The 16,711-nt window shown below is 36.6% G+C and overlaps 1 protein-coding gene across 15 annotated transcripts in view; it reads left to right on the top strand.

The window, feature by feature from the left end:
• The window catches only part of PAM (peptidylglycine alpha-amidating monooxygenase), a 289,799-nt gene that overhangs the window by 263,023 nt on the left and 10,065 nt on the right, over positions 1–16,711 (top strand). For all 15 annotated transcript variants that reach the window (XM_087429982.1, XM_087429979.1, XM_087429984.1 and 12 more), the window contains 7 exons: positions 2,568–2,684; positions 4,548–4,620; positions 5,566–5,776; positions 6,185–6,385; positions 8,346–8,461; positions 14,084–14,183; positions 16,223–16,276. In XM_087429982.1, the coding sequence (XP_087286108.1) occupies positions 2,568–2,684; positions 4,548–4,620; positions 5,566–5,776; positions 6,185–6,385; positions 8,346–8,461; positions 14,084–14,183; positions 16,223–16,276 (872 nt within the window). The remainder of the gene's footprint in view (positions 1–2,567; positions 2,685–4,547; positions 4,621–5,565; positions 5,777–6,184; positions 6,386–8,345; positions 8,462–14,083; positions 14,184–16,222; positions 16,277–16,711) is intronic.

The following is a 16,711-nucleotide window of genomic DNA, read 5'->3' as shown; positions in this document are numbered from 1 at the left end:
TAAGAGATGTGGCATTAGGTGTGCTGAGTCTGATAAGCTCCAGTTTTATCAGAATATCCAGTTGGACCGCCACTAGTATTTGCTGTCAATGGTGAATCAGAACACTATCTACATATGAAGTGGAAGGCAGTTGGTAAGAATTATGAGGATTTAGTAACTTTCCATATTACTAACTCCTAGGTAGGGGTAGAGCAGAGAAGTAATGTACTAGTATATTCCATGCCCAAGCAAACAAACTGTAAGAATAAAGAAAATTTTAGGAAATACAAAAAGGAAAGGGAAATCTAAATATGATCAGTGGATTTTATGAATATCAATATCCTGGATATGATATTGTACTATAGTTGTGCAAAATGCTACCACTGAAAGTGCACATGGAATCTCTCCATATTATTTCTTGCAACTGCATGTGAATCTACAATTATCTCAAAATTTCAACTGAAAAAAAAGGGAAAACAGATTTTAACTCCTTATAGTTGGGGAAAGCATAATTCTCACAATATTTAGATTGCCATTACAAAGCACTGAAATGTTTCTGAATAATGAACATAAGATGTAAGCCTTAAAGGAGATAATAAATGAAGAGACTTCATCCTATTTCACATGTATGTAGAACTCGTAGCATACTATGAGTCTTAGACATGCTGAACTTACGTTATCCAATATCATAGACAAGTTGGAAAACAAAGAGATCAATGATGGTTGAATCCAATACCTTGTTTTCTAGAAGAATAGTTATGATGTTTTTAATACAGAAATTCATATTGAAATAGAGTTTCAGATATAGGATAAACTCTTTGGTGTTTCATAGTATTGAGAAAGAGTTACCTCATGTTCACCCTTTACCAGTCTCCCCTGATTTAATAACACCTTGTATATTCTTACATTTCTATCTAATAAAATTTCACATTTCAATTTAATAATGATCTCATGAATGTCTTATAAAATATGCTTTGTGAGTGATATTACTTCCATTTCATAAACTTATGTTTTTTTTCCCTAAGTACTGCTGTGTGGTTTTAACTACACATAATAGCATATGTAAACAGTATTACTTAAGTTTTAGGTTGACAAAGCTGAATCAATATTCTGGGTTCAATTGAATGCATCATTAATAAGAACTACTTCAGGGACTTATTGTTATCTTTCAGGAAAAATATACCCGAAAGACTGTAACAGTCAAGAAGCTCAAATAATTGTATGATATGTACTTTTAAAGGCAAGAAAATGTAATCTTGAAATTTTTATTCTCCTAATGTTACTCTACATAAGTTCCATAAAAATATCAACCAGCTAATCAATAACTGTGTGACAGATTTAAGCAGTCTGTCACTTTTCCAAATTACAAATATATCTTTGTAAATATTTAATGTTATTCAGATTCTTGTTTTGCTTATACGGTTGACCTACAAAATACTAATAGTTTTGGTTTCACAGCCTTGTCAGATTCTATAAAGGAAATTTTATTTTACAGAAATATTCATTGATCATCCATTGACTTCATCTGGAAAAATATATTATATATTTTATACACACACACACACACACACACACACACACGTATGGCTCAATTATGTGCTGATCCAGTTCTTTATTTTTGAAAATATAAGTTGGTCTCCTGGTGCTTTGTATATTTACCTCTCTGTTACATAAGCTTAGATTAGAAGAGTTTATGTTTGTCATTTATCCCAAATAATTTCCCAAACAGGAATTGAAGTAAGTACAATGTCTATGATAATTGTCAATTTAAGGAACAATAATATGCCAACAATTTAGATAGAAATATAAATGGAAAATATATATAAACATATATGTATATAATATTTTATAATAACCTGGAAGGTACAGAGTTAAAAAGCAGAAATTGTCATATTCGTTTTAGTTTTTATATTATTACATAGTTGTCCTTTTTTTACTTACAGAAAAGCCATTACATGAAAAAAGTTTTATGTCTCTGAGCATATTTTTGTTTCAAGAATCAATTATGTTTTATATTTTTGAAATATTTTGAACATTCTGTTCTCTATCCTTATAATATGTGTTTCCGTTTTGTGCCTGTAGCAAGTACCACAGCAAACATATTTTTGATCACTACCTTTCCTCCAATCACTTACACTTCCCTTATCATTACAGAGAAAGTTAAAATGTTATGCTTTCTTATATAGTTTAAAAGAAAGTAACTATTGAATTAAAATATTTTGAGGAGCTTTAAAAAAATTAGTTACTTTAAGAGTTCGGGGTAGTTTTTCTCAAACTCTCACGTGAATGTGAGTCACCTGGAGGTCTTGTGAAAGTGCAGGTTCGGGTTCGGTGGGTCTGAAACCTCACGTTTCCATGCGGTTTTCATGGTGCTGCTCCACTGACCACTCTGAGCAGCACAGTTCTACAGGCTCGTGGGGTATGTGTCATCCAAGATACTGAATCACCGGGGACAAAGAGTGAAGTGAGATACATCTGAGCTCTTCTCTTGATTCTGCATTTAGAATCTCAAGTGAGTGGTCTGCATTTCTCAAGTTCTTTGAAGTTTCTCATTGGTTTATTTTCTATTTTAACGCATTTTTTTTTAGCTCCTTTGACAGCAAGTTTGTTTACCAGCAAAGAGGACTTGGGCCAATTGAAGAAGATACCATTCTTGTTATAGATCCAAATAATGCTGCAGTCCTCCAGTCCAGTGGAAAAAATCTGTGAGTTAAATCACTTATGTTGTTATTCAGGCTTGTACTACATCTATTGGGTATAAAGTATGTCATTGGGTCTGGTCTTGGAAAGAGTGTGTTGTACAACAGTGGTCAGAAAGTGCAACTTAGGAAAGCAGGAGACTTATTGGGCCATCTCATCCTTCATTTTCTAAATGGGTGGTTTTAAAACTTGATTGAACATTAGAATTGCCTGGGCAGCTTCAAAAACATTACATTCAGATTTAGTCTGAGATGGGGCCCAGGCATCAAAATGGTACTTTAAAGCTCCCCAGGTGGTTCTTATTAGACTACCTATTGGCAGTCAAGCTTCAGAGAACCATAGATACACATAGCTATTGAAGTGCATTGCTGGTCAGCTATATCTGAAGATTAAAAAAAAAATTCTTCAGCAGAAAAGTTACATAACCAAACTCATTACATAATCACCGTTAAGAAAAAAGGCTTCTCTCTTCCCATCTCAAAGTGAAGACTAAATAAATGTCATTTTTAGCTTTCCTTAGTATGCATAGATAATTTGGCTTTGAAAGCCGCTCCCTATTTGGTCTTATTCCTAGATGGCATTTGGCAAAAAAAAAGTTGGCTGATATTCATGGTCATTGAAAGAAAGGGGCACCTGCTTACAGAGTGTCCTCAACCATTTTAACCTGGCATCTTCGGGCAGGGCAGCGTCTGCTTAGGCACAGGGACAGCCAGCTTCTTTGAAAGGCGGGGAGCCATCCGCTTTGAATGCAGCTGCTTCTGGAAATGGTAATAAATAGATTTTTTATAGGATTCTAAGATAGTGAATCAGGAGCCAAATTCTAATACCAGCTCCACCACTCAGTGTGTTTGAACCTGTCTCTTTGGTGCTCTACCCATTAATCAGAAGCATTCCCTTTCCAGAAGGGAATTAAAGAGGAAGGCAGAGCAACTGCTGCTAAATCAACTTGGCCAACAGTGGGGGCAGTCTGTGTCGAAAGCAAATCATAACCCTCACATTCAATCGGCAAAACAGAGATCTAGTTCAGTTTACTAGTCAAGGTCAGGGTATTGTAGTCTTGGCTCATGAGAAAGAAAATCTGTTGTGTCAACACTGTGCTAAGGCTAGAATCTGACAGACACAGTTTGTGGACTGTCAGGTGTCATTTGACCACAACCACATTAAGATGTTGTCCGTGTGTCTGTTAACTCTGTCCAAGTTCCTTAAGCTTGTGAGCCTCTGTCTGCATTAGTTTACAATTCCCTTACCCAGATCATTCCAATTGATTTGTTAAATAGATTAACCTTCTCTAATGATTATCCAGCAGACCACTTCACTTTGCTGAGATGAGCACAGCCCATATCTGCTGAAAGTTGTTTTCTGTGGGTTTTACAAGTCTTTAGTAGGCACTCTTAAAGCTTTTGAGGCATATATTTAATATTTTATATTAATACAGCCTTACATTACCTTGGAGTATATTTAAACTATTCGAACTACATAAATCCATTTATATTTCTCTAGGCAATTTGTTTTATGCACCTTCTAAGATGTTAATATTTATGATCTTAGAACTTGTTTTTAAATTGATGTTATTTGTGTTGTTTACTCTAAGATACCATAGTTTATAATAAATATTTGTAATTGATATGTAGGCTTCATTTGTAGATTTTAAAATGATTAAATACCACTTAAGATTTGTTACAAGGAGGTCTCTATTATAACAGGTATTTTCATTTGACAACTCTTGTGATCTTTTTTATAGTAATACACATATACATTTATCGATTTATAAGTTTATATTGCCTTTATGGATTGATTAGCAAAAAAAATCCTCTCATTTATGCTTTGGGCATCAATATATAATTAAGACAATTATTTTTATTTTGCAGGTTTTACTTGCCACATGGCTTGAGTGTAGATAAAGATGGAAATTATTGGGTCACAGACGTGGCTCTCCATCAGGTAATCTTCCATTTGGCAGTTAGTCAAATAGAATTTATGGTGTTATGCTTTTGAAATGCTCTGGAGTTGTCTGGGTCTTTTTCTGTGATCCAGTAAGTTTATAACAAGAAAATGGAGTGGCCACATCTGAAATTCTTGTTTTAGAACTCAGTGCTAGGAAAGCTAGTATGTAAGTGATCAAGTTACTCTTCTCGTCTGGGCTGGCAGGAAGCTTAGGGCCAGATGTGAAGCTCGTTCTCGTGACTGTATCGCCCTCCCTCCTCCTTTTTGGCTTTGCACATTTGCTTTTCTTTCCTCTGTCCCCAGGTCTCAGTTCTGTTTTGCCACTTGTGTTTTATGTTTTCTTCCTGAGTCACCTTAATCTTCTATAAATTGAGGCAAGGTCTCTAGTACATACATGTATATGTATAATACATCAAATTTTTGTCCTTTTTAAAAGAAGTTATATTTCAATCACAGAATAGTCATAAGGTCTTTCCCTCAAAGAGTAAGTCATGTTTAATGTTGTTTTATGAATAGGTGGCAAAGAACTAAGAAAACTAGGAAAAAAGAAACTGGAATTCAAAAGACATAGTTACAAGACTCTTCAAACATCATCTCAGTAAACATCTGTTGCTCGTGTATTATCTGGAGAGTGTTGTACTGTTAGCTAAGGAAAGACAAAAAGGAAGCATGGAAAGGACATCCATGTTCTAGTCTCCACTCACCACTAACTACCTGGATGCCCTTGAGCAGATCACTTAATCTTTATAGGCCTCACTTATCAAATGAAGGAATCAGACCAGATAATTTCTAGAGTCCCATCCGGTTTGAAAAAGTATCTTCCTTTAAATAAGTTTCTAGGCACCTACTCTCTAATTGTATGTGAAAGTGGTTTTAGACAGGTAGGTGTATGCCTCTAATATTCATGCAAAATGGGTAAGACTTTTGTTCCTTTTTAAAAAGGTGTTCAAAATGGATCCAAACAGTAAAGGAGGCCCTCTGTTAACCCTGGGAAGGAGCATGCAACCAGGCAGTGACCAAAATCACTTCTGTCAACCCACTGATGTGGCTGTGGATCCAGACACTGGAACCATCTATGTATCAGATGGTTACTGTAACAGTCGGATTGTGCAGTTTTCACCAACTGGAAAGTTCATCACACAATGGGGAGAAGGTACTCAGTAAGACTCTTGATCTCTAATTGTAATTCTTAGGCATTATTACAGGACAAGAGATTGGCCACCCCTCACATTCTTTAGGATGTAATTGTCCTCTGCAGTGAGGAAAACAGGGCCTCTAGACAAATCCAATTGGCTATTCACACACACATACACAGTCATCTAAGAGGAAAAAGAATGCTTCTATCTAAAAAGTACTTTGTCCAAACAGGGAGAAAATCTGTAAAGGGTTTGTGGGTAAGAGGTCTTATGGAATAAACTTATAAACTCCTTTACCTTGTTTTTCCCCTGGTTCTAGATATTTAATCATTTACTATCATGAATTTGAAAAATTGGAAAACTTTAGAGTCAGACTTCAGGTGATTTTACAAATTGATTATCTGAGGTTTTTCTTTGTTCTGTAGAGTCTTCTGGGAGCAATCCTAAACCAGGCCAGTTCAGTGTTCCTCACAGTTTGGCCCTTGTGCCTCATTTGGGTCAATTATGTGTGGCAGACAGGGAAAATGGTCGGATCCAGTGTTTTAAAACTGACACCAAAGAATTTGTGCGAGAGATTAAACATGCAGCATTTGGAAGAAATGTATTTGCAATTTCATATATACCAGGTATTTCATCTTAATTTATTTTTTGTTTTGTCATACTATATTCTTAAAAATTATTTGTCTTATCTTAATATCCTCTTTCTATTAATTTTTTCTTATTACAGGATTGAAGATGCCTTATATGTCAGATCTTAAAATATTTTAAAACTGTTAGTGCATTGTAAATCATTTTCAACTCAAATGCCACTGCTCTTTATATGGAAATAACAAAGACCTCAAAAAGATTTAACAACTGTTTGTAATGGATTAAAAAACTGTTCCTAAACGTTGATTTTCATTTTTCCTTAATTATGATCATTTTCTCTAGTTAATGAATGATTAATATTATGTCTTCACACATCATCAACAGATGGTATGTGTCTGATAAAATCAGTATTCAAAATACTTCTGCTTCATATTTTTTTAACAAGTGGTGGCCATTTTTTTTTTAAAGGTAAATATGGAAAGTAAGTGAAGCTTATGTCTAAATGTCAGGAGGAATGACCAATAAAATCTGAAACTTTTTTTCACATTTTCAAAATAGATTTTCTTGAGTTGAAGAAAATCAGAAAAATAATCTAAGCTTAAGATCCACTTAATTCATATCACAAAATAACTTAGCATAAGATTTCTTTAAATCATGACTACTGAACAACTGAAAATATATTTCTAAAATTTACATACAATTTTTGCAATACATTTCATTAAATATATCTATACTTACATTAAAGTAGCATTGACTATTTATGGTCATCACTGTAGTATTTATGTTTCTGATGTTATTCAAGTTGCACATGGCTACTGTCTTCCCAAACAGCCCCCAATTTATTTAGGACATGGAATAAAGGGACTCAGGTGACTGGATAAGGAGCAAGTTTGGTTTCCCCAAGGAATAAGTAATAAAGTAATAAAAGATTCTCATTAATGTCAATGAAAGAGAAATTCTCATGTTGGTTTTTACCTCATATTTAAAGAATAAATTTGGCATAACCATTCACTTGATAAAGAGGATGATCATGTTCATAGCAAATAACAATAAATCAAATATGAGGAGAAAAACATCAGGAGAGAAGATGAGAGGTTATCTAGTTAAAAACAGAATCTAAGCAAAAGACAAAGTGTATTATAATTAATTCTCTCTACAATATTGCACAATAGTAATTGATGTTGATAATGTTGATTTTTTTTTTAGTATGATATGCTAAAGAACCGTATCCTGAAATCCTTAAAGAAAGATAGAAAGATCTTCAACAGCAGTTTAGTGTTGTGTATATTTAATTGTGTTTTAAAGATTTAATCATCTAAAGTATTTATTTAACCAAAACATCACAATTTCCATTATTTTGGATAAACACTACTATACTAAGAAATACAATTTTACTACAAAGAGTATTCATGGAATTAATATAAAAAGATGGTCTAATTTTTTTAATTGGGAAAAAATATGTCTTTGATAATCTGAAATATGCAACTCACATATTCAAACTTCAGCTGTTTAAAATTAGATCATTCTTCTATTTATACTGTAACTTCACTTACTTTCTTTGCATATTTTTCTATGATTCTGCTGATAGCTATAGCAGACATTACATATTTTTAAAAAGATCTGATATCCCAAAATTGGCTTAAGTAACCTAACTCTTCCCAATACCTGTTTAGGATGCCTGTGATCTCTATCTCTCTATATCTCTTATTCCTATATCATCTATATCTATGTGTTCCTGATTTCCACTGGCTTCCTAAGTGGAATAGGCCTTCCATTTCCTGGTTTTTCTGTTACAAGGAGGTTAGTCCCCTACCTGGTTTGCTCCTGATCTTATTACTCAGGAAGAGACATTTGCTAAGTATTTTCTTTTCTACTTTTGTTGCCAATTGTAGGGACCACGTTACCCTACGTTTATTATTTGTCTAATGTACATGCATATATGTGAAGGCCAGTCTTCTCCATATTTTAAAGAAAGTTTATCTGGATATGTTGTCACAGGTTTGCTCTTTGCCGTGAATGGGAAGCCTTACCTTGGAGACCAAGAACCAGTACAAGGATTTGTGATGAACTTTTCCAGTGGGGAAATTATAGATGTCTTCAAGCCAGTGCGCAAGGTATTTACATACATTGCCTAGGTATCAATTTTCATGAGACTAAAACTAAAATACAAGTCTTGGCATTCAATTTCTACTTGAATAATTTAAAAAACTTAAAGGAGATATGATAACTTTCTTAGCTAGGTTGATGGGAGTATCCTACTAATATGTTTTATTTAGAGTAAATGTCTTAGTCTGTTCCTAGATCAGTTTCTTCTGATGCAAATTAACGCTATATGCAGTTCTAAGGTTCTTAGTAGACTTTGCACTCCATAGCAGGTTTAAATTCACTGTAGTTAGAATACCAAAAGAATAAGTCTTTTCCTGGTTTCATCCCAGTAGAGAAGATACCACAATATGTTAAACTGTACTTTTATAGTTCTCTTAGATCCAACGGAAATCTTGTTTATTTTTTTTGTGCTATGACTACACTAAGCAACAAGACTTGAAAATAGCACTTCCTGGAATTTATTCAAGTCCTAAAGACTTGGTTTAGATAAGAGATTAAAGGCTAGTTTTGGCTTCGCAAATGGTTTACCACTGTTTATTCTAACAGGGATTTTTGCAAACACGGTGACTATGGCTCAGTAAGCCCATAGCCCTTCTGTTGCCTTGATTTACTTTCTCTGCAATGTGATTGCCAGAATGATCAGACTGTTGACATATACTGCCTGAATGTGCTTGTGGTACATCAATTTTAGAAAATTCAGCCTGCTAAAATGCTGCAAATAAGACTTATTTTTCAAGACATGTAAAGATTTATTGGCTTTGCTTGGATCATAAGCCACTGGACCAAACGTATCTCCATACTCATAACTCATTTATAGTATTCTTTAAGATACCAAATTTACCAGATTAAAAAAAACTTGAAAATACCTCAATATTTTAGAAATTAGTCTGTTAGAATACTGACAGCTAGTCTGGGGTTTATCAAAATTCATTCTCAAGGTATTTATCAAGAACCTACTAGGTACTAGTAGGTAGTATGCTAGGTACTAAGGATATAATGGTGAACAGAACAGGACAGAGCATCTTCCTCAGTAGAGTTTTAGCAAAGGTTACAGGATCTGAGTTGAAGCAAACTGGATTTCAACTAAAGATTCCAATACAAATTCCTTTTCTTGAGTTTCTATTCATATACAGCAAATAGGACTTTTCACAGAAGTATTTCACCTGAAAAGCAATCAAATATCAAATCATATTAGCCCTTAAGAAAGAAATTCATTACATTGATCATATATATTTTGCTTCAGTAGTGTTTCAGATCATTATTGATTATTCGACCTTCATTGTTTTTGCTCCTTTGAGCTAACTGCCTGCTATCTATTGATGAAGAAAGTGAGATACTTAACCTTCTTTCAGGTCTTCACTTTGTATTAGTACAGCGTTTGTCTTGATTCTTGTTTTAATGATAACATACTGTGTCAACCAGGATATTAACTTTTAATTCAAATATGCATCTAGAAATCAAAACTAAGTGCTAAGTAAGAGGTTAGATTCCAAATGAGCCTTACCCTCATAAAAATGTGAACAGCTCTGAATTAAAATTTCAGAAAGCCTTATGCCTAAACATCAGCATTCATCTGACATTCAGCGATGAATGAGTCACAATATATGGGTCAATACAGCAAACTTGAAAAGAGAGTCTAACTCCAGGGTGAAATTTGCTTTTCCTTTCAATAAATAAGATTTCATATTATACCAAAACATAAAAATTTGTTCTGTGTTGACTCAGTAAACTGAAATCAGTTTATGAATCTCTCAGAATTTTCATTTAATTAGATTATCATCACAAAGATTAGATTTGGGGCCGGCCCCGTGGCTTAGCGGTTAAGTGCGCGCGCTCTGCTGCTGGCGGCCCAGGTTCCATCCTGGGCGCACACCAACACACCGCTTCTCCGGCCATGCTGAGGCCGCGTCCCACATACAGCAACTAGAAGGATGTGCAGCTATGACATACAACTATCTACTGGGGCTTCGGGGGAAAAAAAATAAATAAATAAAATTATTGAAAAAAAAAAACAAAGATTAGGTTTGGGTGAAGAAAATAATATGGTGCGTTGACTCCAATATAAGAAGCAATTTTGGGGGGCCTGCCCTGTGCCTTAGCGGTTAAGTGCGCACGCTCCGCTACTGGCGGCTCGGGTTCGGATCCGGGCACGCACCAACGCACCGCTTGTCTGGCCATGCTGTGGCAATAGATGTTAGCTCAGGGCCAGTCTTCCTCAGCCAAAAAAAAAAAAAAAAAAGAGGAGGATTGACATGGATGTTAGCTCAGGGCTGATCTTCCTCACAAAAAAAAAAAAGCAATTCTTCTTTCGAGTCAGAAGTCACATTTTACATAATGTGTCTATGCTTCTGTTCGTGCCTGTCCACTACTTATTTCCTCATGTAGTTCAGTTCTCCCTCTTCTGTTACATTCTTTAGAAATGTTTATGTCTGAATATATGGTCCCCATCTTCATGTCTGTGCAGGGAAGCTGAGACAGTAGGACAATAAAGAAGAGGGTTCTGTCAAATGGTGTCAAAAAGCTGTGAGGGCAAAAGACACGTAGTTGCCTCGCCAAATTCTTCCCCCATAATCACAGGAAAAACTTAGAGCCCTTATCATCTGCTTTCACACACACCCTTCAGGCTGGCGTTTTTTTGTCTTCTCTCTTTCTGCAAGGCAGCTCATGTGGAAAAAGAAGGAAATGGTCCCCATCCCTCCAAACCAAAAAAAAAAAAAAAGGAAAGAAAGAAAAGAATAGCAAGCCCAATTCATGTTGTCTCACCAACCTCAACAATGGAGGTTAAAATTACAATATTTGAGCTGAAAGGTTCACATAAGTTAAAGTACTTATCCAAAGCTACCCAGTAAGTAGCACACCTGGATCCCAAACCCAGGTCTTTCTGACTATAAAATGTGTTTAGCCTTTTAATCCCTTGAGGTACACATTGGTATGCCAAGGGATATTTTAAGCCACAACATAAACTTGGTGCAACTTCTTTATTTATTTATTTTTATTTATTTATTTTTTGTGTGAGGAAGATCAGCCCTGAGCTAACATCCATGCTAATCCTCCTCTTTTTGCTGAGGAAGAACGGCTCTGAGCTAACATCTATTGCCAATCCTCCTCCTTTTTTTTTTTTCCCGCAAAGCCCCAGTAGATAGTTGTATGTCATAGTTGCACATCCTTCTAGTTGCTGTATGTGGGATGTGGCCTCAGCATGGCCAGAGAAGCGGTGCGTCGGTGCGCGCCCGGGATCCGAACCCGGGCCACCAGTAGCGGAGCACGCGCACTTAACCACTAAGCCACGGGGCCGGCCCCTGGTGCAACTTCTTAGAGAACTATTTTACTTAATATTAAGTAAGTTTAAACATTATTTTATATTAAAGCAAACATAGTTATGATATGGAGAGCACAAATTCCTTATGAATTTCTAAGACAAAATATAAGATTTTGAAGGCAGGTTGCTCTGGGCTATGTCACCAGATTCCCCAGGAGAATGCTATCATTCTTCTCTCTTGTCAATTTTATTTTGCTAGGGAGGAGTACCTCAAGAGAAGAGTTTGCAAAGCCTGAATTAGAAGTTCTTTAAATCTGTTCAACTCTGAAATCCTAAAGCTTACAACATAATTTTCTGTTTCAAATGACACAGAGCAGTAGAATAGTTCATTAAAAAAATTACAGTTGGGTGCCTCTGATTGTAGTAGGAATAGAGATCCCAAAGTCCCACCCACTGAGCCTCCCGCTGAACCGCTCCAATGGCCCCAAAGTATTTCCAGCAGAACCCTTGTCTCCCTGGATCAGTATGAGAACCATGGATAGAGGCTTATTGTTATTGTAGCCTTGAATGGATGACATATTGTGATTTATTTAAAGCAAAGTCCTCAGCCAATGACTAGTTCACACACTCCCCCCTCACCTTTATACTCTCATCTATTGTGATATTTTTCCTATCAGAAAATATGAAGCTGGGCCAGCCCCGTGGCTTACTGGTTAACTGCGCACACTCCACTACTGGTGGCCTGGGTTCAGGTCCCGGATGCGCACGGACGCACTGCTTCTCTGGCCATGCTGAGGCGGCGTCCCACATACAGCAACTAGAAGGATGTGCAACTGTGACATACAACTATCTACTGGGGCTTTGGGGAGAAAAAAGGGAAAAAAAGGAGGAGGATTGGCAATAGATATTAGCTCAGGGCTGATCTTCCTCACAAAAAAAAAAAGGAATAAAAAAGAAAATATGAATTACTTTACAACCATATGTTTCACAAAGCGGTTTCTGGGAACATATTTTGGTATAGAAGAATAACTGCCTGTCATTTGCAAGTCCATTGCCACCCACTAGCTGAACCCAAAATAGAGATGAACATTTAATGACAGGCTTGTGAGATTTCAACAAGGTAACATTTCTGGTCCTCTGTCCTTGTCGTGCACATTTGCCACAGCTCATTTGAGAGTATGAAGGAGTGAGCCTCCTTGGCATGGCTCTCTCATTTTTCTTTTCAATGTGAAAAATTGTTGCTGGTTTTTAAAGCGTGCTAGTATCTCCAGGCATGTATTCTGCCCCTCCTAAAGAGAGCTAAAAACAGTAGTTTGCCTCATTAGCGCCCTTTGTACTCGGCAAACCGAAGCGGGCAGATGCTGGCTGATAAGCCCACAGTCAGGATAATGCTCCTGTTCAGACTCACTGGTCATATTTTTGAGAACTGTGTATTCAGGCAGGCCTGCTGGCCTCTAAGATGAAAACATCACCCACGTCCTGCCAACTGGCGGGCACGTGGCGCCTCTGGAGGCTTCAGTAGACAGATGGAAATGGCGGCAGCACAGCATTTTAAGGCTGCTCTTCCAAGAACTAGCTTGGTGACCCTGAGAAGGTCACATAAAGTGCTCCTCTAGCTCCTGTGTCCTCATGACGGAGATGGTGATGATCTGGACTGGAAATATGTCATGGAGAAAGACATGCTAAAACACCGAGTATCTGAGTCGGTACAAAAGTAGGTACAAAAGCTGAGGAAGTACTGGGAGGTAACACTCAATTTGTTTCCTTTGCTTACTGAAAATATTGCAAACACTAGGCTTCGGAGTATTAAACTCCACGTTGCTACATATCTGCTAGTACGTATTTCGGAAATAATCTCAATTCTCTGGATCTTTGAAATGACTCCTCTTATCAGTAATGCACAAATAATGTTTAAGGTAGATATGAAGCTTGATGGGAATAATAGTGAAAGTTAATACCTGGTCTTTTTTACTTGTATAGATTAAAACACAAATTTGATAGTGATTAAAAGGTAGAAGAACTATGAAGGCAAAATAAATATAAAGAAATAGGTAGGTAATGCAGCACCAACAAAACAACACTGTAAAAAAATAATCTACTTGTACATGTTTACTTTGTAAAGGACTTGAAAGTCAGCGGTGAGGGTCCCTTAGCATTTCCCGATGCACAGAATTATGCCTGGCAGAGTCAGTGCCCAGAGAATGAAGGAATGATTCTCCTGGCCTAGAGTTGGTTTGGTGGAAATTATTGTTTCTTTGGTGTGAGTAACATGCTCATTGTTTTGTTGTGTGCCTTGCTTTGTTTTTCTGCCTTTTCATGAAGAATTCAAATATACGCTCACCCCTCTAACGTCTGCTTCTTCTTCGGGCAGCACTTTGACATGCCTCATGACATTACTGCCTCTGAAGACGGGACTGTGTATGTCGGAGACGCTCACACCAACACCGTGTGGAAGTTCACTTCGACTGAAAGTATGGTTTTTACAGTATTTTTGTCCACATTTTTCCTTAGTTTTATTGCTTAAAAATGTGAAAAAAAATTGCATCTCCTTCTCTTTTTATTGATAGCAGTGGGAAATCAAAGGTATAATTGACAGTTGTTAAAAGACCTGTTTGGTATTAATTTGAGAGATTAAATTAATCTTCAAGAGTGGAGAGAAGCATCTTTTTTTCCTGGCAGTTATCCCCTTGTTTCCACAGATATTCCACAGGAAATTCTTGACTCCTGCAGTAATGTCTGCTACAGTGAAAGCCAGTGTTAACTCCGGTTTAGTTCCAGAGAAGGAGATGGCTTTGGCAAAGCAGGGGGCTGACTGGTTTCCACAGAGGCATCACTTCCCGTGTTGCTCTTCGGCTCTCAGCAGCTGCTGAGCATCTAGGAGTGCCGGCTTCTGTGTCAGACACACGTCATCCCGCACAGGGAGCACTCTGCATTTTCCCTTTAGGCTTCAGCCTGCTCAAAATACTAAACTGCTCTTTTCATGTCACTCGAAAGTATGTGTGGGGACAGAAGAGTGTCTCTGTCGGGATCAAGCCAGCTAGTTTGGGGATATTCAAATTGCAATTTGGACATTACTTCTAATTCTTAAAAAGTATGCTAACCTAGCCTCTAATGTCATACTAAAAATGTAAGTTTTCTAAATTGAAGAGCACTGAATGCTTAGTAGGTCACAAACCTCAATGTCCAGAGATGCTTTTAAAATATGGCAGGGTCCATAGGAGAAAATCGAGTTAAAGAAAAGAGTTGAGGATGATAAATTTGAGCTGCAACAGGCCCTTTTAGATGGAGAAATAATAAGGACATGGAGACTTGATGAAGATAAGAAATATTAATTATAACCAGGAAAAATGCAAACTACAAGGAAAAAATATAAATTGTAACAAAAATAAAATCAAGAATTCAAGAACTTTAATCAGATACCATACAAGAGCCCAAGTAAATATGATAACTGCTGTCTTCAGAATTGTCCTTTGAGCAACTTTTGCTGTTTTGTAATAAGGACCCAGTTAGAGTTGAGTGCACAGAAGTGCCCATGGACTGCTCTACTCCAGCAGTAGCTTTACATGCCTGCTTGCAAGTGTGGCTCTCCCACAAAGAGGAATCAGAAGCTGTGGGCAGACAGGAGAGCAAAGAGAGATGGATAATTCCCAACTGGATGACTAAACCCAGGCTTTTCACAATAAAAAAATGAATAAATACATTTAAAGATGGAAAAGATTTCAGAAATCTAGCCAATATCTTCATTTTGAGGATAGGAATATGATACTTGAACTCATTAAGATTCCAGTCTAAGGCTCTTTATACCACCCAAGGGGTCGGTATTCAACAGAGATGGATATCTGAGCCACCTGGGGAGGATTTTTAAATACACATGGCCAGACCCCACTCAGTCTCTATAGAAAGAAGAGGAATGATAATATGTGTATTTTAGAAAGGCTTCCCGAGTGGTTTTGATAGAGCCCCTGATTGAGAAGCATTGCAATATAGCATTCAGCTTCAAAATAGAAAAGCCCTCTGCATAGTCCAGAAAGCAACCAAATAATAAATCTGGAAAATGGTACCTTTGGAACAGTAAGACTGCCATCAGAGGCTTAACAAGTGTCTCATGTATTTGCATTCTAGTATTCAACTAATCGGATCCATTTATGTCAGCTATAAAACTGGTAATCGAGCGTGGTAGAACTAGTAATTAGTCTAAGATGTCCCCGTGAAAGCAGAACTACTTGATACTTCAGAAATAATACAGTGTTATGAACTCCACAAGGAAAAGCTCATTCTAAATATGAAGACCTTTGAAATATTATTTCAGCTTTCCCTAGGATATTTTATTCAGGATTCATGGACCTGGCACCTAATTAGTGCTTTGTATTAAATTATTTTCTAATATTGTAATGCGTTTGATAAATTAAGGGAATATTTTGTACTGAGTAAAGTTAATATCAAAATTAAGTTTTCAAATTTTTTTTGGGGGGATTCTGATGTTCTCGCTCCCTGTTGTGCTATATTACAGAAATGGAACATCGATCAGTTAAAAAGGCTGGCATTGAGGTCCAGGAAATCAAAGGTTGGTCAGATTCCTCTTATCACTGTGAAACCCAAGGCTATTTGTATTGAGTTCTTTTATGGCTCTTGACTGCACTTAAAAAATTATCAAGCTAAAAATATAATATAATCTGGTAAATTATCCGTAACTTCTGCTATGTACTGAGCCTTTTAAACCTACGTGTTGCCACTGCCGTTTCCGATAAATGGAGTAGTAATAATGAGCTCAGATTCACTGATTTCAAGTGATTGAGAATGTAAGAAATCTATAACGAGGGGGCCAGAGACATTCAGAGAGGAAAAAACGTCAGTCAATCACTTTGGGAAGTACGTTAACCCCAGACAAGCAGAAAAATACCATCGAGCATACTGGAAAAGGCCTTTTCTAATGGTCTCTAATCTAAAGGAGTGAAAAATATCTTTTTTTTTTTGTGAGGAAGATCAGCCCTGAGCTAAC

Source organism: Ceratotherium simum, chromosome 4 (assembly GCF_057802395.1).
Source record: "Ceratotherium simum simum isolate JZ-2026a chromosome 4, ASM5780239v1, whole genome shotgun sequence".
Classification (NCBI taxonomy): domain Eukaryota; kingdom Metazoa; phylum Chordata; class Mammalia; order Perissodactyla; family Rhinocerotidae; genus Ceratotherium; species Ceratotherium simum.
This window is presented reverse-complemented; position numbering and strand designations above follow the sequence as displayed.